General features: G+C 40.1%; 1 protein-coding gene across 4 annotated transcripts in view; it reads left to right on the forward strand.

The window, feature by feature from the left end:
- The window catches only part of LOC139565267 (transmembrane protein 104-like), an 83,321-nt gene extending 76,301 nt beyond the window's left edge, over positions 1-7,020 (forward strand). For 3 of the 4 annotated variants that reach the window (XM_071385455.1, XM_071385457.1, XM_071385453.1), the window contains one exon: positions 956-7,020. In XM_071385455.1, the coding sequence (XP_071241556.1) occupies positions 956-1,719 (764 nt within the window). In that variant the 3' untranslated portion in view covers positions 1,720-7,020. The remainder of the gene's footprint in view (positions 1-955) is intronic. The other variant, XM_071385456.1, reaches the window with a different exon arrangement.
- Positions 7,021-22,233: the final 15,213 nt, after the last annotated feature.

Consider the following 22,233-nt stretch of genomic DNA (forward strand, 5'->3'; position numbering starts at 1 on the left):
GGAGTTTAGTTCATAACTAGATGGACTGCATATTGTTTCTGCAGTCAGCTGACTGATGCTGGCTTGTGTTTCTACCTGGATGGCCATGCTCGGGCATTAGCAGCATGGAGGACAGAGGAGGAAGCTGACTTATGTGTCCGTCCTGGCCAGCTCAGCACTTTTCCCACAGCCCATTAGGGCCTAAATGATCTTGCCTTGTCAACATTAATCGCTTTCAGATTAGCAATGGTAGAAGGCTTGCCCTTTAAAAGGTATTTTTTAAAACAGTGGTGCTATAATGAAAGGTAGGGGTGGATTAGGGGAGGGCTACATAAAGGGATCATTCCAGAAGTTTGGCCCTAATCTGACCTCTGGGATGTTGCAATATCTGGACCCATCAAAAGCATTCAGGGATTAAGCAGTGTGTAGCTTTGCCTAGTTGGCATGCACCGGATCATAATTTGGCATCAGAAATATGCAATAATGTGAACCCGGTGACCCGAAGTCGAATGTCATAAAAATGTATATTTATTATCTGTATCCTTAAATGCCTCGTCTGTCAGTTCTTTACTCGGCTAACCCTATTACAGTTGTCATGAGATGATGTAGGTGTATCATAGATTTGGCCAATATTTAGCTTACAATTTAATTCACTTTTTACATTAAATATGATACTTTACTCTGAGAATTTGTGTGTTTTAGTTTGCATACAACTAAGTAAAATATGGGTTTGATTTTGTCTACATTGTCAAATTAAAGGAAATTTGAGCTTTATTTTACCGTAAAAGCTTCCCTTTCAACTCTCCTAGTAGATAGCCTCAAGGGAGCCTTGATTTAAACTGCATGAGGCTATAACAGTCCCTCTGTGGGAGCTGATGTTACCTTTTGAAATGTCGTACACACACACTACTTGTTTGTTTTGGTGTTGTCACATCACTTAACTCCAGTACCCGCTGTTTTTCTGTGTGTCTTTCAGCTTTCACCATGATGATTATCCTGGCTCTGATCCGTATTGGTAAAGGCCGGGGCGAAGGCCACCCCCGTATAGCCCAGATCTCTGGAGTGCCAAACCTGTTTGGAGTGTGTGTCTACTCCTTCATGTGCCAGCACTCCCTGCCCTCCCTGGTGACGCCCATCTCTGATAAGAGGCGTGTGGGTACCCTGGTGGTGTGTGACTATGTCCTCATCCTTGGCTTCTACGGCCTGCTCTCCTTCACAGCCATCTTCTGCTTCGACAGCTCCCTGCTGCACGACATGTACACCCTCAACTTCACTGACAACTGTGACGTGCTGGACATCCCCGCTTTGCGCTACTTCCTGGGCCTCTTCCCCATCTTCACCATCAGCACCAACTTCCCCATCATCGCAGTCACGCTGCGCAACAACTGGAAGACCCTCTTCCACCGCGACGGGGGCACCTACCCCTGGGTGGTTGACCGCATCGTCTTCCCCCTCATCACCCTGGTGCCGCCCATCATCGTGGCCTTCTGCACCCACAACCTGGAGTCCCTGGTGGGCATCACGGGCGCCTACGCTGGCACGGGCATCCAGTACGTCATCCCCGCCCTGCTGGTGTACTATGGCCGGCGCCACCTGGTGCCTATGCTGGGCACGGACGAGGTCAACAAGCACCGGTCCCCGTTCCGCCACACCTTCTGGGTGTGGTTCGTAGTGGTGTGGGCTACCTTCTGCCTCATGTTTGTCACAGCCAACATCATCCTGGAGGACACCAAGAAATGAGGACACTGACTGACTGTGAAAGACCGGTTTCTCTGTGTGAGTGTCTTGTATTTCTTATTCTCTATACCTGAGGCCTTCCAGAACTTGGTACAGGTCGGACGGTGTGCCTTTTTATGCTGCTCTTGTAGCATGGGGAACCCTTTTAATTACAGTGGTAATCAGCAGTTGAAACAATTATAAAGTGTCCTCCCCGCCCCTGTTTCAGTAAAAAGCTTGAAGATGGGACTGGAGAAATGTAACCATTATCAAATTCATAGACCAAGCTATGCATGCAAGGACTAGCGTTCCATGATATCAAAATGATAGTTTTAACAATGTTTTATAGCTATATAGTGTTTATTTACATTTACTTTGTTTACAAACAGTCCCTGTTTCGGTAAAAAGCTTGAGGTTGGGGCTGGAGATGTAAACCATTATCAAATTCATAGACCGAGCTATGCATGCAAGGACTAGCCTTCCATGATATCACAATTATAATTTTAACCATGTTTTGAGGCTATATAGTGTTTATTTACATTTAATTTGTTTACAACATTGGAGTAAAACAAGCTTATATTATAGGTACTGATCAGTTGTGAGAGTTGAACTAAGTGGATGAGGCATTTCTAAGTTATATTCTTCAAGAATCAATGGGCACATACATTTATTAATTATATCAACTGCAGATCACCCCTTTTAAGAGTAATCTATACCATTTGTTGAAAGGGACCAAATATCTAGTGATTGTATGAAAGCTGCTACCGTATGCAGGAACACAAAGAAGAGGACCTTGTTCACTCTGTTCCAGTGTCCCTCTGTAGAAAAATACAAGCTGAACAATCAAAGACTGTATTAGCAAGGCATTGCACTACACAACAGCACTGTTTTTAAGCATATACAAAGAGCTGGTCAACTTGTTTCCAAATGCCTAATTTTAAATCCAAAATAACTGAAGGAAGGATAGAGCAGGGAGGTGTCAGTGTTCCTCTGGACCTTCAGAAACAGTGTTGTGGCTAAAGACAGAATATGCTGAAACTATGGAGAGAGCTCAGTGGAGGAAAAATAGAACCTGCCAACTAACTCAACGCTCCTGTTGCTAATGGCAATGCAGAGAGACTTTAATGCGGCTTTAAAATGAACTTGGGATGGTGAAAAAGGCAAGCTAAATTAATCTGCGATAATCAGTTTATTATGGCTGGCATTTCTACATTCCTCACTGGTGGCTCTGCCTCAGTTCTCTTTGTCTTCCCTGTGAACAATGAACTTTTGTCCATGACAGATCCCTGACTGATGGGCCTGATGGAAGAGCTCCGTCTCTGGTCATCAGGAGACCGATCTTGAGTTCAAACTCTGTACACATACCACTCCCATGTTTTACTGTTCACCACCAAATCATCAGCCCTTCATCAGCTCCATGTCAGCCCCACCTGCTCTCTGTTGAACTTTGACCCCAGAAAGTTATCAATGGACACAGGAAGGTTTATGTTGGCTACATCACCAGGAGCCAACTGGTACGGTGTATACCTTGCCCACAAAGACTCCTCTACAGTACTCCCAGTATATCTCTTTTTGCAATCACTGGTTTGCTCATACCATGAACTGCACTGTTGGTTAAGGTCCTGTAAGGAAGCATTTCACGGTAAAGTCTACACTTGTTGTATTTGGCGCATATGGCAAATAAAGTTTGATGTGATTTTAACCATCTGTCTCGTGCTCGCTCGTAACGAGAACTTGTCAGCTGGCTGATTTTGTTGTCAGCTCTTTACTTGAGGTTTTATTACAGTTTCCTGGTAGCTCAGTTTGATCGACTAATTAGATGTTACTTCCAGACATGTGGGAACAGCCTCTTCGCCCCGAGCTCTGCTCATGCTAATGTCCACATTATACGCTTCTGTCTCCTTGTCATGTCCTCTGGTTCTATATATCTATATATATCTGCTCTATAGAATATATATTATGTCCCATTATAGTCATCAAGTTTGGAGCCCAACTACAGGAGTCATACCTTTGTGAAACAGTACTGTTGTTGGGGAATGTAAAGCATGTTTTGTGGTGTAGGGTTCCATATTACGCGGTCACATTTAGAATAGTGGTTTTTCTTTAGTAGTAAGTGCTAAAGTAATAGCTAAAGGGTATCGTTAGCTGCCTGTCATGAGCACACTCTTGGTCAAAAAGGGAAATACTTATTACCATTCATGGTTTGCACCTGCAACATTGCACAAGTTTGCACATAATTGCCTTGGGTTTTACCTTTTGTGTGTTTTACGTAGACTTTTGCAAATGGTTTATCATGAAGATGTTTGTAAGGGTTGATGACTATGGTATTTATCCAACAGTCTTCAATGGTATTCTTAACCCATCAATATATACAGCTTGACACTATTTAAAATGCATTAGACTAATAGTCATGCATTGTAGCATATTGATGGCAGTACAGTATTGTTGAGGACTATTGAATGAGAGACCTCTGCATCTTGTTGGTATTGTGTGTGTTAGGACAGAAAAAGAGTGCTGACTATTTCTGTAACACTGCTTCTCTCAATCTTGGGTTCCTTCTGGTAATTATTGTAAACATGACATTTCTGCATGCAGCTCCTTCCAAAATTCTGTAGCCAGTAGTCAGTTGTTCCTTTAAGCCTCCAGATTGTGATGGATAGTTACTCCTCTTCTTATTTTTCCTCATCTTCTTTTCAATACAAATGTGCAATATGCTTTGAACTGGGTTGGGGAAGTAAGATTTCAAGTGAACATGAACTGTTTCTGAGAGTGTTTGTCTGTGTGTGTCAGTGTATGTGTCACTTTGAAAAGATTTTAAATGTGTATGTCTGACTCTTATTTAGAGTTGTGAAATGTGCCTTTTTCCCCGAGTTATTGTTTCAATTAATTTGTTGACTGTTGTTTTTTCTGCCACGTCTTTGTTTTAAGCAGCCTGTCAGATAATTTAACTGGCTTACATGCAGATCCTAACTGACAACCAATATCTCCTCAAAATAAACTGGGATATCCCTGTCTTCTAAAGTGTGGGTTCGCCTCGTCTTTGTGACTTTGAGACAGTTCTGTGATTATTAAAGAGATATATGTCATTAACATTGTAATTTCAGAACATTTCCTTAATATATCAACATTTAATAGTGGAATGATAGTTTTTCACAACATTTTTTCCAAAATGTTTTTATTGGGCCCACACAAAATTAGCATTCTAATGGTGCAACCTTCTTATTGGCCAACAAAAGATGGACTGGCTCTTGTCAAATTAGTTCTGAGTGTTTTTTAGGCTTTTTGAGGTTGGTTAGGTTTTGCACATTTTTAAAACAAATGCACTATGCATTATGTGGGTTGAATGCTGTAACACAGAATAAAACAATGAATTAAAGTCCCATGATGGTAGACTGCCCCTTACTACATATAATCTTTTAACCATAATTTATTCACATTACTTCAATAAAATATTTCAGTCGTGTATAATACATTAGCTCTATTTGATGACTTTATTTCATTCCAAGTCATCTCATCTATATAGAGCTGCTGTCTGACAAAATCACTATTTTTAGTGATCCTTCAAAGTAAATAAGGTACTTTTAGGGCTCCCAAGTGGCGCAGCGGTCTAAGGCACTGCATCTCAGTGCTAGAGGCGTCATTACAGACCCTGGTTCGATTTCAGGCTGTATCACAACCGGCTGTGATTGGGAGTCCCATAGGGCGGTGCACAATTGGCCCAGCGTCGTTAGGGTTTGGCCGGGGTAGGCTGTCATTGTAAATAAGAATTTGTTAACTGACTTGCCTAGTTAAATACATTTTATGATTGCTGATACCAATACAAATGTTGTCACGTGCCAAATACAACCGGTGTAGACCTTACAGTGAAATGCTTACTTACAAGCCCTTAAACCAACAATGCAGTTTTAAGAAAAATACCTAAAAAGACAAATAATTAAAATAATTAACACATTTTTTTTTTTCACCTTTATTTAACCAGGTAGGCTAGTTGAGAACAAGTTCTCATTTGCAACTGCGACCTGGCCAAGATAAAGCATAGCAGTGTGAACAGACAACACAGAGTTACACATGGAGTAAACAATAAACAAGTCAATAACATGGTAGAAAAAAAGAGAATCTATATGCAATGTGTGCAAAAGGCATGAGGTAGGCAATAAATCGAATAATTACAATTTAGCAGATTAACACTGGAGTGATAAATCATCAGATGATCATGTGCAAGAAGAGATACTGGTGTGCAAAAGAGCAGAAAAGTAAATAAATAAATAATTAAAGAGCAGCAGTAAAACAACAATAGAAAGGCTATATACAGGGGGTACCGGTACAGAGTCAATGTGCGGGGGCACCAGCTAGTCGAGGTAATTGAGGTAATATATACATGTAGATAGAGTTATTAATGTGACTTATGCATAGATAATAACAGAGAGTAACAGCTTCACTTAGATCATGTATTTTCAGGTAGAGATACCTCACGCAACTGCTCTCTATCACGTGTTTTTCTGTCTCTTCTCTTCTCTCCCTCTCTGTGTATGCCCCACACAGACTGGACAAGTAGGCATGCAATGGATTATGGTCATTGTAGTTAATTACCACGTTTTCTGCGCTAAACTATGTAGAATATTGGCCTGTTGGAAACTACAACTCCCTACTACTGTACATTGCACAGTCTGGGCGTGATCTGAAATTGAGAAATTGCTGTAAGAAAATGCTCATTGAGCTCACAGAAAAAACTAAATGGAATTAAAATAATTGAACCAAGGTCGGTCAATAAGTTGTTTAAATACTGAAAGATAACTGAAATGTTGGTTAATTGCTCAGCACTGTCTAATTGACTGAGGCTAGCAAATCTCTTGTCAATTTGACCACAGACCAGTCAATTTGACAATGAGATTTGCTGGCTCCAGTCAATTTGACAAGAAGAGATTTGCTGGCTCCAGTCAATTTGACAACGAGATTTCCTGGCCCCAGTCAATTTGACAACGAGATTTCCTGGCCCCAGTCAATTTGACAACGAGATTTCCTGGCCCCAGTCAATTTGACAATGAGATTTGCTGGCCCCATTCCATTTGACAAGAGACAGTTCATTGTTGAGTTGTTACACGTAGTATCTTTAGTTCACTGTGTTGCACAAGTTCAACCATTGTTCTTTTTTCAGTGGTTTTCATAATGGTTTTCAATGATTTTGTCTGTATGTGAATTCAATCAATTCAGTCTAAATGTTTTCAATTGTATGATTCCTATGTTTCTGTTTTGAAAAGGAAATTAAAGCATTTTGTTTGTCTGGACCTTTTGAACCTTAATTAAAGAACAAATGTTTGAAATTAACTCTTTGATGGTGAAGTTCTGTTCTCATTAAACTTTCACTTGTACTTACATTTCACCTCCTGTTTCAAAAGACCAATAATGTTCCGTTAGAAACCCTTTGATGATGAGGGTTTGAAACATTTCCAATTTGAAAGGCCTGGTTTTGACAAAATGCAACTGTCAAACTATCCCTCACAATGCTGTTAAGCACTTTATCAGTTTACTTTTTCATATTCAGATGACTGTTTAGAATGCATGAATCACTAGTAAAATGTTAATTTGATGTAACTTGTGTCATGTTTATTGCTGTCATCTATCTCCTGTCATCATGTGGCGGAGTTTGGGAAGAAAGTGTCATTGGAGGGTGTGTGTGTGGTCTCCTGTCATCATGTGGCGGAGTTTGGGAAAAAAGTGTCATTGGAGGGTGTGTGTGTGGTCTCCTGTCATCATGTGGCGGAGTTTGGGAAAAAAGTGTCATTGGAGGGTGTGTGTGGTCTCCTGGCATCACTTCATGTTTTCCACTCCCTGTCCTGTGTGAAGATCCTCCATAGTCTTTTGTCAGTGACAACAGATCCCTCTTTTTATGGTCATAATAAACCTTCCTGCTGAATTTCAATCTTGACAGGGCGGCGACACAGTCATTTAAAACACCCTCTGGCCTTCTATGTACAATACCTTCAGAAAGTATTCACACCCCTTGACGACTTCCACATATTGTTGTGTTACAAAGTGGGATTAAAATGGATTCAATTGAGATGTTTTGTCTCTGGTCTACACACAATACCCCATAATGTAAAAATTGTATTATGTACATTTTTATAAATGAAAGCTCAAATGTCTTGAGTCAGTATTCAACCCCTTTGTTATGGCAAGCCTAAATAAGTTCAGGAGGAAATATTGCTTAACAAGTCACATTAGTTGCAAAAATTGTGTTTAGTAGTGTTTAATATGATTTTTGAATGTCTACCTCATCTCTGTACCCCACGCGCAATTGTCTGTAAGGTCCCTCAGTCGAGCGGTGAATTTCAAACACGGATTCAACCACAAAGACCGTGGAGCTTTTCCAATGCCTCACATTAAAACAGCAGACATTAATTATACCTTTGAGCGTAGTGAAGTTATTAATTACACTTTGGATGGTGTCTCAATACACCCAGTCACTACAAAGATACAGATGTCCTTCTTAACTCAAAAAACGCTCAGAGATTTCACCATGAGGCCAATGGTGACTTTAAAACAGTTTAATGGCTGTGACAGGAGAAAACTGAGGATGGATCAACAACATTGTAGTTACTCTGCAATACTAACCTAATTGACAGAGTGAAAAGAAGGAAGCCTGTACCGAATACAAATATTCCAAAACAAGGCACTAAAGTAATACTGCAAAAAATGTGGCAAAGCAATTACGTTTTTGTCCTGAATATAAAGCTTTATGTTTGGGGCAAATCCAATACAAAATGTTACTGAGTACCACTCTCCATATTTTCAAGCATAGTGGTGGCTGCATAATGTGGGTATGCTTGTAAAATCCTAGAGGGAAAACCTGGTTCAGTCTGCTTTCCACCAGACACTGGGAGATGAATTCACCTTTCAGCAGGAGAATAACCTAAAACACAAGACCAAATCTACACTGGAGTTGCTTACCAAGAAGACAGTGAATGTTTGTCTAGCAATGATCAACAACTAATTTGACATTTTGAAAAGAACACAATCCATGTGTGGAAAGCTCTTAAAGACTTACCCAGAAAGACTCAACGCTGTAATCGCTGCCAAAGTTGATTGTAGCATGTATTGACTCAGGGGGCTGAATTCTTATCTAATGAAGATATATTTGTCTTTTATTTTTCATATATATATTGAATTTTTTACAAATGTAAGAATTTTTCTTCCACTTTGACATTACAGAGTATTTTGTGTAGATCATTGAAAAAAAATACAATTAAATCAATTTTAATCCCACTTTGTAACACAACAAAATGTGGAAAAAGTCAAGGGGTGTGAATACTTTCTGAAGGCACTGTGTGTGGGTGTGTGTTTGCGGGTAGAGCTGTAATTGGAAATTAAAACTTTGCTTGGCTTAATTTATTCACATCTTATTTAATGTCTTCATGATTTACACCATGTTTGGATGGAGAGGGGAAGAGGGGAAGGAAGAGGGTATGGGGTGTTACTGAAATTGACTGCACTGCTTTAATTGGATCAAATGAGGATTTTTCTCTGACCTGGTTGGCCTCATCAGTACTCCCCCAGCACAGGGCCAGAGACACGTGGTTAGTTAGAAAGTAGACCGTTCCCAATACCTTGGCTGGCTCAGTTAACAATATAATGACTCATCCTCAGACACATGCAATAGGCCAACAGAAGAGTTGTCTGTATTTGCCACTACTCATTATGTGGTCTGCATTAGTGATTGTTCAACTGGCTGGCTCAAACTGATCCCCTGATCCATGCTGATTGACCATGTCTATTCCGCTGTGCTGACCATACAGTACCCTTTGCTGTGCACTGATTCCACCGTGTTTTTACCCACAACACAATCTTCATCACTGAACTTCCTTTTGTGCTGTAGTCTTTGATCATGGCGTTATTGATGTGGGAGAGGAGCCTATTGATCATGTATCTACTGTCTTAACCAGCGTTGATAGAGAGCAGCAGGCAGGTGCATGATTCTGGGTGCCAGGTAGGTAGCACAGGGAAGCATGAGGCAGGGCTCTCTGCTACTGGAACTGCTGCAGCCCTGAGTCACAGAGGAGCATACCACCTGCTCCTTATCAGTGGACACCTTCTGTCCTCCCTCCACTCTCCTTCGTTCTTTCTCCTCCACACCCTGGGGGAAGAGAGGATGTGATCAACCTGGCAATGCCAGGCTAGAGAGGATTATTCTAGGTGTTGTATTAGGAGAGGTGCCCAAACCGACATAGCAGAGGAAGTCATTAAAGAGAAAGCAGTAGTAGCAGTTGGATAGAAGTTCCCCTTATTCTAACAAGAGGGTTCTGGAGGCTAGAAGATCCGCTTATTCTAATGAGGGTGCTGGAGGCTAGAAGATCCCCTTATTCTAACAAGAGGGTGCTGGAGGCTAGAAGATCCGCTTATTCTAATGAGGGTGCTGGAGGCTAGAAGATCCCCTTATTCTAACAAGAGGGTGCTGGAGGCTAGAAGATCCGCTTATTCTACCAAGAGGGTGCTGGAGGCTAGAATATCCGCTTATTCTACCAAGAGGGTGCTGGAGGCTAGAATATCCGCTTATTCTACCAAGAGGGTGCTGGAGGCTAGAAGATCCGCTTATTCTAACGAGGGTGCTGGAGGCTAGAAGATCTGCTTATTCTAACGAGGGTGCTGGAGGCTAGACGATCTGCTTATTCTAACGAGGGTGCTGGAGGCTAGAAGATCCGCTTATTCTATCAAGAGGGTGCTGGAGGCTAGAATATCCGCTTATTCTATCAAGAGGGTGCTGGAGGCTAGAATATCCGCTTATTCTACCAAGAGGGTGCTGGAGGCTAGAAGATCTGCTTATTCTATCAAGAGGGTGCTGGAGGCTAGAAGATCCGCTTATTCTATCAAGAGGGTGCTGGAGGCTAGAAGATCCGCTTATTCTATCAAGAGGGTGCTGGAGGCTAGAATATCCGCTTATTCTATCAAGAGGGTGCTGGAGGCTAGAAGATCCGCTTATTCTATCAAGAGGGTGCTGGAGGCTAGAAGATCCGCTTATTCTATCAAGAGGGTGCTGGAGGCTAGAATATCCGCTTATTCTATCAAGAGGGTGCTGGAGGCTAGAAGATCTGCTTATTCTATCAAGAGGGTGCTGGAGGCTAGAAGATCCACTTATTATTGCTAAAGTGGATATTCATTAGTAGAGTAATATATTTTTCATGGCATGCAGTATGTATCATGTATTTGAGCCACCTTAGCAGTCGGTGGGTTTAATGGAAGTCTGTGGGAGAGATTCAAGTCACACTGGAAGAAGTGTTTTAGGGACGATGGCCAAGCCCTGCGTGGTGAAAAGCTCTTAGCGTCTTATTGGTTAGCACCGGGAAGGGAATAGATAGGCATCGATAGTAGGATAATAGGTTCAACTAAATTACCCCTCCTCTCCAGCTACCTGTCTTAAATTGTTTTTAAATTGCTCTCCCTTTTTCTCTCTCCATCGATAGGTAGGAAGCCAGCACTGGTTGAATATTCTGGAGGAGCCACTGTCTGGAAAACATTTCAGTGGTTGATTTATGACCATTACAGGACTCACAGTGGAACACAAATACAATTGACTTAAGTCTATATTGTTTACGTTTTAGGGATGTTAAGGAGTCTGTGTGATCTGCCTTACCCTTCAGCTGTTCATCATCAATCAACTTTATCAGCCTACTGTCCCAATACTCAATATTCATTCGGTCTGCACTGGTTTCTCAAAAGCTTATCTCATGCTGGGCTGTAGAGAGTTTAAAATTGATGTTTAATCCATGCCTGGAATACTGCATATACATGTAGAGGAATATCTGATGTTTGGGAAAGGTGATAGTAGAAAGCGTGTTCTGTATAAGTGACAGACAGACCACATGATGGTATCTTTATGTACCATTACACCCGTTCAGGATTCAGGACACAGGTGGCTAGAACAGGTTAATCCTATCTGCTGTCTCCTATCTCACTGCTGTCTACTGGGGGAGGACTTGACAGCTGTCTGGTTAACACACTCTCAATGGCATGAAATCGCCTGTGACATGACATGGGTTTCTCCAGTCCATACACACCTCTTACCCTTTCTCCGCCCCTACAGTACAACACGGGCAGTGTCCACTCAGGGGTGTCCTAGTAGAAGATGATCTATCTGGTTAGCTATAAGGTCACCTGGAGGTCAGTGTTTAGGTGGGGTAGCACTAGGAAAGGTCCCAGTCAGGATGCAGACATGCACTCATACTGTAGGCCTGCTACACGGAGCCTTACTCTCTGTCTTGTTGCGTGTTTGCATAGCTCCATGTTGACAGCATGGCGGCCCAGCCTCAGACCGGACCGGGCTCTCAATCTGCCGTATTTACCCAGGATTCACAAGGGTTTCTCACTGAGGATCACAGTGAGTGAGCAAACACCATGGACGGGGTTGTCTCGCTGGCTGGCTGCTGTTTACTCTCGCTACAGTGTCAGGAGTGTCCTTGGGACTGTGCAAACAGTCAGTTATCAATCCGCAGACGCTGGCAAACCCATATTATTTCAATATAATTCTCTCATGTCCCTGATTTACCCCAATGTGTGTTTTTTATGTTTTTAAAATGCTTTTAAATCGGTTTATCTTGGCGAGCCCATGTGACAACGTAATGCTTAGTCAAGATGATTTATATGGGAGTCTTAGTTACTGTCTGATTGCATCAATATTTTCTTTAGAATAAAGGTTTATCTTAAACCCCTACTCCCTCACTCTTAAGCCATTGCTGACCACAAACTGCTGTGGTTTTGGTTTAGACATTTGACCAATCGACTGGCTCCTTACAGGGAGTGCGATCCTCTCCCTCTCCAAAAAAACTGATAATAGATTTTAGATGATAGGAGGGGAGGAGGAGGAGGGGGTGGGTGCTGGTAACAGGGGGTGGAGGTGTGTGAATTTGATCTGGGCGATAAGGCTCTCTCTCTCTCTCTATCAGTGCCCAGAGCTGTTTGAGCCCTGCCTCATCATCCATCACTGGCCTGGGGAGCCGCCACCATCGCACCGCCGCAATGTGTGCTGCATAGCAGATGGGGCAGAGTGCAGCAGTCCCCCCCACCCCCCCACACACACTGGACACATTGCAGCATAGGTCCAGAGCCTGGTTTCTTATGTTTCTCACATGTCATGTCAGTTACAGTCCCTATACACGTTTTGGCTCAACAGCAGTGCAGCACAGGGACTGAAACATTCACTGCCTCTGACACACCTGTAGGAAAACCCGTGGCAAGGTTAATAGTGTTAATTACCACAGTACTACACAGTCTCTTTGAGGATGACAGTGGCAGTTGCTAATCATGCATTCTCTCAATACCCTGCTCGCTCATTATTTATAAGCTACCTTTCCCATGTAGGTAATCAGTATGGGGGAAGGGATATTTCACACTGGGCCTGAACATTTAAATGGGCCATCACCCAACTTCTGGACAGCACTGAGTCTATGTGATCACATTCCCCAGATATGGAGAATAGAGGTCGACCGATTAATCGGAATGGCCGATTAATTAGGGCCGATTTCAAGTTTTCATAACAATCGGAAATCGGTATTTTTGGACACCGATTTGGCCGTTTTTTTTTCACCTTTATTTATCCTTTATTTAACTAGGCAAGTCAGTTAAGAACACATTCTTATTTTCAATGACGGCCTAGGAACGGTGGGTTAACTGCCTCGTTCAGGGGCAGAATGACAGATTTTTACCTTGTCAGCTCGGGGATTCAATCTTGCAACCTTACAGTTAACTAGTCCAACGCTCTAGTCAAACGCTCTAACCACCTGATTACATTGCACTCCACGAGGAGACGCGAATGCAGTAAGAAGCCAAGGTAAGTTGCTAGCTAGCATTAAACTTATCTTATAAAAAACAATCAATCAATCATAATCACTAGTTAACTACACATGGTTGATGATATTACTAGTTTATCTAGTGTGTTCTGCGTTGCATATAATCAATGCGGTGCGTATTCGCGAAAAAGGACTGTCGTTGCTCCAATGTGTACCTAACCATAAACATCAATGCCTTTCTTAAAATCTATACACAAGTATATATTTTTACACCTCTGCATATTTAGTTAATATTGCCTGCAAACATGACTCGTTGCGAACTGTGAAGACTATTTCTTCCTAACAAAGACAGCCAACTTCGCCAAACGGGGGATGATTTAACAAAAGCGCATTTGCAAAAAAAACACAATCGTTGATCGACTGTACCTAACCATAAACATCAATGCATTTCTTAAAATCAATACACAGAAGTATATATTTTTAAACCTGCATATTTAGCTAAAAGAAATCCAGGTTAGCAGGCAATATTAACCAGGTGAAATTATGTCACTTCTCTTGCGTTTATTGCACACAGAGTCAGTGTATATGCAACAGTTTGGGCCGCCTAATTTGCCAGAATTTTACGTAATTATGACATAACATTGAAGGTTGTGCAGTGTAACAGGAATATTTAGACTTATGGATGCCACCCGTTAGATAAAATACGGAACGGTTCCGTATTTCACTGAAAGAATAAACGTCTTGTTTTCGAGATGATAGTTTCTGGATTCGACCATATTAATGACCTAAGGCTTGTATTTCTGTGTGTTATTATGTTATAACTAAGTCTATGATTTGATAGAGCAGTCTGACTGAGCAGCAGGCTCATAAGGGAGCAGCAGGCTCATAAGCATTCATTCAAACAGCACTTTCCTGCGTTTTGCCAGAAGCTCCTCGCTGTGCTTCAAGCCTATCAACTCCCGAGATTAGGCTGGTGTAACCGATGTGAAATGGTTAGCTAGTTAGCGGGGTGCGCGCTAATAGCGTTTCAAACGTCACTCGCTCTGAGACTTGGAGTAGTTATTCCCCTTGCTCTGCATGGGTAACGCTGCTTCGAGGGTGGCTGTTGTTGTTGTGTTCCTGGTTCGAGCCCAGGTAGGAGCGAGGAGAGGGATGGAAGCTATACTGTTACACTGGCAATAGTAAAGTGCCTATAAGAACATCCAATAGTCAAAGGTTAATGAAATACAAATGGTATAGAGAGAAATAGTCCTATAATTCCTATAATAACTACAACCTAAAACTTCTTACCTTGGAATATTGAAGACTCATGTTAAAAGGAACCACCAACTTTCATATGTTCTCATGTTCTGAGCAAGGAACTTAAACGTTAGCTTTGGCACATATTGCACTTTTGCTTTCTTCTCCAACACTTAGTTTTTGCATTATTTAAACCAAATTGAACATGTTTCATTATTTATTTGAGGCTAAATTGATTTTATTGATGTATTATATTAAGTTAAAATAAGTGTTCATTCAGTATTGTTGTAATTGTCATTATTACAAATATATATTTTTTAAATCGGCCGATTAATCGGAATCGGCTTTTTTTGGTCCTCCAATAATCGGTATCGGTGTTGAAAAATCATAATCGGTCGACCTCTAATGGAGAAGGTCATGGGGTGGTAATATGACAGGCATGCTACATCTGTGTGTGTGCTGGGTGGGTAATTGGCATGAATGAGTGATCTGAGACTAGCAGTCCAAAGGTTCTCAGACAGGAAGCAGTCCATGGACTTCCCCTGGGCTAGCTAGCTCGTCTGACAAAAACGGTGAGAGTTTAAACTCTGTGTGTTTGTGTGATTGTGTAAGTATGTGAGTGTGTGGATGTGATTGAGTAAGTGTGAGTGTGTGTACCCACCCGTCTACAATCCCCCCCCCTTCCCCAAGGGCTCTGACCGTCGGCAGGAGGAAGGAGGCAGGCTAGCGTGCGCCTGGCAGGAGAGGATTAAGAGACACAGTTTGGATTGATGCGGTCCGACAGTGTCAGACAGTCAGCTCCACGCCTCTCATTAGGATACGCCGGCGGAATGTAAAATGTCTGCCGCTGATGGCAGCTTAAGCCCCGTAGAGTGATGATGCCGAAACAGCCGCAGAGGAACTTGAGAGAGACACGCGGCAGCCAGGCAGCAGCTTTGGTCACTGTCACCTCTCCTGTCAGTGTCTTTGTCCTCGTACTATCTCTGTCCCTGTCTCTGTCCCCCTCTCTGTCCCCATCCGTCTCTGTCTCTGTCCCCATCTGTCTATGTCCCTGTCCCCGTCCGTCTTTGTCAGTGTCCCTGTCTCTGTCCTTGTTCTTGTCTTGGTCCATGTCTCTGTCCCTGTTTCTGTCTGTGTCCCTGTCTCTGTCACTTACACACTGACAATTTGTCGCTTTGTCAACTGGAGTGTGAATCAACTACTGTGTGTATCAACTACAGTGTGTAACAACTAGAGTGTGTATCAACTAGAATGTGTTTCAACTTGAGTGTGTTTCAACGAGAGTGTGTCTACTAGAATGTGTATCAACTAGAATGTATATCAACTAGAATGTATATCAACTAGAGTGTATATCAACTAGAGTGTATCTCAACTAGAGTGTATCTCAACTAGAATGTATATCAACTAGAATGTATATCAATTAGAGTGTATATCAACTAGAGTGTATATCAACTAGAGTGTATATCAACTAGAGTGTGTCTACTAGAGTGAGTATCAACTAGAATGTGTTTCAACTCGAGTGTATATCAACTAGAGTGTATATCAACTATAGTGTGTCTACTAGAATGTTTATCAACTAGAGTGTGTGTCTACTAGAATGTATATCAACTAGAGTGTATATCAACTAGAGTGTATATCAACTAGAGTGTATATCAACTAGAGTGTATATCAACTAGAGTGTATATCAACTAGAATGTGTCTACTAGAGTGAGTATCAACTAGAATGTGTTTCAACTCGAGTGTATATCAACTAGAGTGTGTCTACTAGAATGTTTATCAACTAGAGTGTGTGTCTACTAGAATGTATATCAACTAGAGTGTATATCAACTAGAGTGTATATCATCTAGAGTGTATATCAACTAGAGTGTATATCAACTAGAATGTGTATCAACTAGAGTGTATATCAACTAGAATGTGTATCAACGAGAGTGTGTTTCAAATAGAGTGTGTATCTACTAGAATGTGTATCAACTAGAGTGTGTGTCTACTAGAATGTATATCAACTAGAGTGTGTGTCTACTAGAATGTATATCAACTAGAGTGTATATCAACTAGAATGTGTATCAACTAGAGTGTGTCTACTAGAGTGTATATCAACTAGAATGTGTATCAACTAGAGTGTATATCAACTAGAGTGTGTATCAACGAGAGTGTGTTTCAACTAGAGTGTGTATCTACTAGAATGTGTATCAACTAGAGTGTGTGTCTACTAGAATGTATATCAACTAGAGTGTATATCAACTAGAGTGTATATCAACTAGAGTGTATATCAACTAGAATGTGTATCAACTAGAGTGTGTCTACTAGAGTGTATATCAACTAGAATGTGTATCAACTAGAGTGTGTATCAACTAGAATGTGTTTCAACTAGAGTGTGTCTACTAGAGTGTATATCAACTAGAATGTGTATCAACTAGAGTGTATATCAACTAGAATGTGTTTCAACTAGAGTGTGTCTACTAGAGTGTATATCAACTAGAATGTGTATCAACTAGAGTGTATATCAACTAGAATGTGTTTCAACTAGAGTGTGTCTACTAGAGTGTATATCAACTAGAGTGTATATCAACTATAGTGTGTCTACTAGAGTGTGTATCAACGAGAGTGTGTATCAACTAGAGTGTATATCAACTAGAGTGTGTCAACTAGAGTGTATATCAACTAGAATGTGTATCAACTAGAGTGTATATCAACTAGAATGTGTTTCAACTAGAGTGTGTCTACTAGAGTGTATATCAACTAGAGTGTATATCAACTATAGTGTGTCTACTAGAGTGTGTATCAACGAGAGTGTGTATCAACTAGAGTGTATATCAACTAGAGTGTGTCAACTAGAGTGTATATCAACTAGAGTGTGTCAACTAGAGTGTATATCAACTAGAGTGTGTCAACTAGAGTGTGTCAACTAGAGTGTATATCAACTAGAGTGTGTCAACTAGAGTGTATATCAACTAGAGTGTGTATCAACTAGAATGTATATCAACTAGAGTGTATATCAACTATAGTGTGTCTACTAGAGTGTGTATCAACGAGAGTGTGTATCAACTAGAGTGTATATCAACTAGAGTGTGTCAACTAGAGTGTATATCAACTAGAATGTGTATCAACTAGAGTGTATATCAACTAGAATGTGTTTCAACTAGAGTGTGTCTACTAGAGTGTATATCAACTAGAGTGTATATCAACTATAGTGTGTCTACTAGAGTGTGTATCAACGAGAGTGTGTATCAACTAGAGTGTATATCAACTAGAGTGTGTCAACTAGAGTGTATATCAACTAGAGTGTGTCAACTAGAGTGTATATCAACTAGAGTGTGTCAACTAGAGTGTGTCAACTAGAGTGTATATCAACTAGAGTGTGTCAACTAGAGTGTATATCAACTAGAGTGTATATTAACTAGAGTGTATATCAACTAGAGTGTGTCAACTAGAGTGTATATCAACTAGAGTGTGTCAACTAGAGTGTATATCAACTAGAGTGTGTCAACTAGAATGTGTTTCAACTCGAGTGTATATCAACTAGAGTGTGTCTACTAGAATGTTTATCAACTAGAGTGTGTGTCTACTAGAATGTATATCAACTAGAGTGTATATCAACTAGAGTGTATATCAACTAGAGTGTATATCAACTAGAGTGTATATCAACTAGAATGTGTATCAACTAGAGTGTATATCAACTAGAGTGTATATCAACTAGAGTGTATATCAACTAGAATGTGTATCAACTAGAGTGTGTCTACTAGAGTGTATATCAACTAGAATGTGTATCAACTAGAGTGTGTATCAACTAGAATGTGTTTCAACTAGAGTGTGTCTACTAGAGTGTATATCAACTAGAATGTGTATCAACTAGAGTGTATATCAACTAGAATGTGTTTCAACTAGAGTGTGTCTACTAGAGTGTATATCAACTAGAATGTGTATCAACTAGAGTGTATATCAACTAGAATGTGTTTCAACTAGAGTGTGTCTACTAGAGTGTATATCAACTAGAGTGTATATCAACTATAGTGTGTCTACTAGAGTGTGTATCAACGAGAGTGTGTATCAACTAGAGTGTATATCAACTAGAGTGTGTCAACTAGAGTGTATATCAACTAGAATGTGTATCAACTAGAGTGTATATCAACTAGAATGTGTTTCAACTAGAGTGTGTCTACTAGAGTGTATATCAACTAGAGTGTATATCAACTATAGTGTGTCTACTAGAGTGTGTATCAACGAGAGTGTGTATCAACTAGAGTGTATATCAACTAGAGTGTGTCAACTAGAGTGTATATCAACTAGAGTGTGTCAACTAGAGTGTATATCAACTAGAGTGTGTCAACTAGAGTGTGTCAACTAGAGTGTATATCAACTAGAGTGTGTCAACTAGAGTGTATATCAACTAGAGTGTGTATCAACTAGAATGTATATCAACTAGAGTGTATATCAACTATAGTGTGTCTACTAGAGTGTGTATCAACGAGAGTGTGTATCAACTAGAGTGTATATCAACTAGAGTGTGTCAACTAGAGTGTATATCAACTAGAATGTGTATCAACTAGAGTGTATATCAACTAGAATGTGTTTCAACTAGAGTGTGTCTACTAGAATGTATATCAACTAGAGTGTATATCAACTATAGTGTGTCTACTAGAGTGTGTATCAACGAGAGTGTGTATCAACTAGAGTGTATATCAACTAGAGTGTGTCAACTAGAGTGTATATCAACTAGAGTGTGTCAACTAGAGTGTATATCAACTAGAGTGTGTCAACTAGAGTGTGTCAACTAGAGTGTATATCAACTAGAGTGTGTCAACTAGAGTGTATATCAACTAGAGTGTGTATCAACTAGAATGTATATCAACTAGAGTGTATATCAACTAGAGTGTGTCAACTAGAGTGTATATCAACTAGAGTGTATATTAACTAGAGTGTATATCAACTAGAGTGTGTCAACTAGAGTGTATATCAACTAGAGTGTGTCAACTAGAGTGTATATCAACTAGAGTGTGTCAACTAGAATGTGTTTCAACTCGAGTGTATATCAACTAGAGTGTGTCTACTAGAATGTTTATCAACTAGAGTGTGTGTCTACTAGAATGTATATCAACTAGAGTGTATGCCAACTAGAGTGTATATCAACTAGAGTGTATATCAACTAGAGTGTATATCAACTAGAATGTGTATCAACTAGAGTGTATATCAACTAGAGTGTGTATCAACGAGAGTGTGTTTCAAATAGAGTGTGTATCTACTAGAATGTGTATCAACTAGAGTGTGTGTCTACTAGAATGTATATCAACTAGAGTGTGTGTCTACTAGAATGTATATCAACTAGAGTGTATATCAACTAGAATGTGTATCAACTAGAGTGTGTCTACTAGAGTGTATATCAACTAGAATGTGTATCAACTAGAGTGTATATCAACTAGAGTGTGTATCAACGAGAGTGTGTTTCAACTAGAGTGTGTATCTACTAGAATGTGTATCAACTAGAGTGTGTGTCTACTAGAATGTATATCAACTAGAGTGTATATCAACTAGAGTGTATATCAACTAGAGTGTATATCAACTAGAATGTGTATCAACTAGACTGTGTCTACTAGAGTGTATATCAACTAGAATGTGTATCAACTAGAGTGTGTATCAACTAGAATGTGTTTCAACTAGAGTGTGTCTACTAGAGTGTATATCAACTAGAATGTGTATCAACTAGAGTGTATATCAACTAGAATGTGTTTCAACTAGAGTGTGTCTACTAGAGTGTATATCAACTAGAATGTGTATCAACTAGAGTGTATATCAACTAGAAAGTGTTTCAACTAGAGTGTGTCTACTAGAGTGTATATCAACTAGAGTGTATATCAACTATAGTGTGTCTACTAGAGTGTGTATCAACGAGAGTGTGTATCAACTAGAGTGTATATCAACTAGAGTGTGTCAACTAGAGTGTATATCAACTAGAATGTGTATCAACTAGAGTGTATATCAACTAGAATGTGTTTCAACTAGAGTGTGTCTACTAGAGTGTATATCAACTAGAGTGTATATCAACTATAGTGTGTCTACTAGAGTGTGTATCAACGAGAGTGTGTATCAACTAGAGTGTATATCAACTAGAGTGTGTCAACTAGAGTGTATATCAACTAGAGTGTGTCAACTAGAGTGTATATCAACTAGAGTGTGTCAACTAGAGTGTGTCAACTAGAGTGTATATCAACTAGAGTGTGTCAACTAGAGTGTATATCAACTAGAGTGTGTATCAACTAGAATGTATATCAACTAGAGTGTATATCAACTATAGTGTGTCTACTAGAGTGTGTATCAACGAGAGTGTGTATCAACTAGAGTGTATATCAACTAGAGTGTGTCAACTAGAGTGTATATCAACTAGAATGTGTATCAACTAGAGTGTATATCAACTAGAATGTGTTTCAACTAGAGTGTGTCTACTAGAGTGTATATCAACTAGAGTGTATATCAACTATAGTGTGTCTACTAGAGTGTGTATCAACGAGAGTGTGTATCAACTAGAGTGTATATCAACTAGAGTGTGTCAACTAGAGTGTATATCAACTAGAGTGTGTCAACTAGAGTGTATATCAACTAGAGTGTGTCAACTAGAGTGTGTCAACTAGAGTGTATATCAACTAGAGTGTGTCAACTAGAGTGTATATCAACTAGAGTGTATATCAACTAGAGTGTGTCAACTAGAGTGTATATCAACTAGAGTGTATATTAACTAGAGTGTATATCAACTAGAGTGTGTCAACTAGAGTGTATATCAACTAGAGTGTGTCAACTAGAGTGTATATCAACTAGAGTGTGTCAACTAGAGTGTGTCAACTAGAGTGTATATCAACTAGAGTGTGTCAACTAGAGTGTATATCAACTAGAGTGTGTATCAACTAGAATGTATATCAACTAGAGTGTATATCAACTAGAGTGTGTCAACTAGAGTGTATATCAACTAGAGTGTATATCAACTAGAGTGTATATCAACTAGAGTGTGTCTACTAGAATGTGTATCTACTAGAATGTGTATCAACTAGAGTGTATATCAGCTAGAGTGTATATCAACTAGAGTGTGTCTACTAGAGTGTATATCAACTAGAGTGTGTCTACTAGAGTGTATATCAACTAGAGTGTATATCAACTAGAGTGTGTCTACTAGAGTGTATATCAACTAGAGTGTGTCTACTAGAGTGTGTATCAACTAGAGTGTATATCAACTAGAGTGTGTCAACTAGAGTGTGTCTACTAGAGTGTATATCAACTAGAGTGTGTCTACTAGAGTGTGTATCTAATAGAATGTGTATCAACTAGAGTGTGTGTCTACTAGAATGTATATCAACTAGAGTGTATATCAACTAGAGTGTGTCTACTAGAGTGTATATCAACTAGAGTGTGTCTACTAGAGTGTGTATCTACTAGAATGTGTATCAACTAGAGTGTGTGTCTACTAGAATGTATATCAACTAGAGTGTATATCAACTAGAGTGTATATCAACTAGAGTGTATATCAACTAGAATGTG

The sequence above is a fragment of the Salvelinus alpinus genome, chromosome 36 (genome assembly GCF_045679555.1).
Source record: "Salvelinus alpinus chromosome 36, SLU_Salpinus.1, whole genome shotgun sequence".
Classification (NCBI taxonomy): Eukaryota; Metazoa; Chordata; class Actinopteri; order Salmoniformes; family Salmonidae; genus Salvelinus; species Salvelinus alpinus.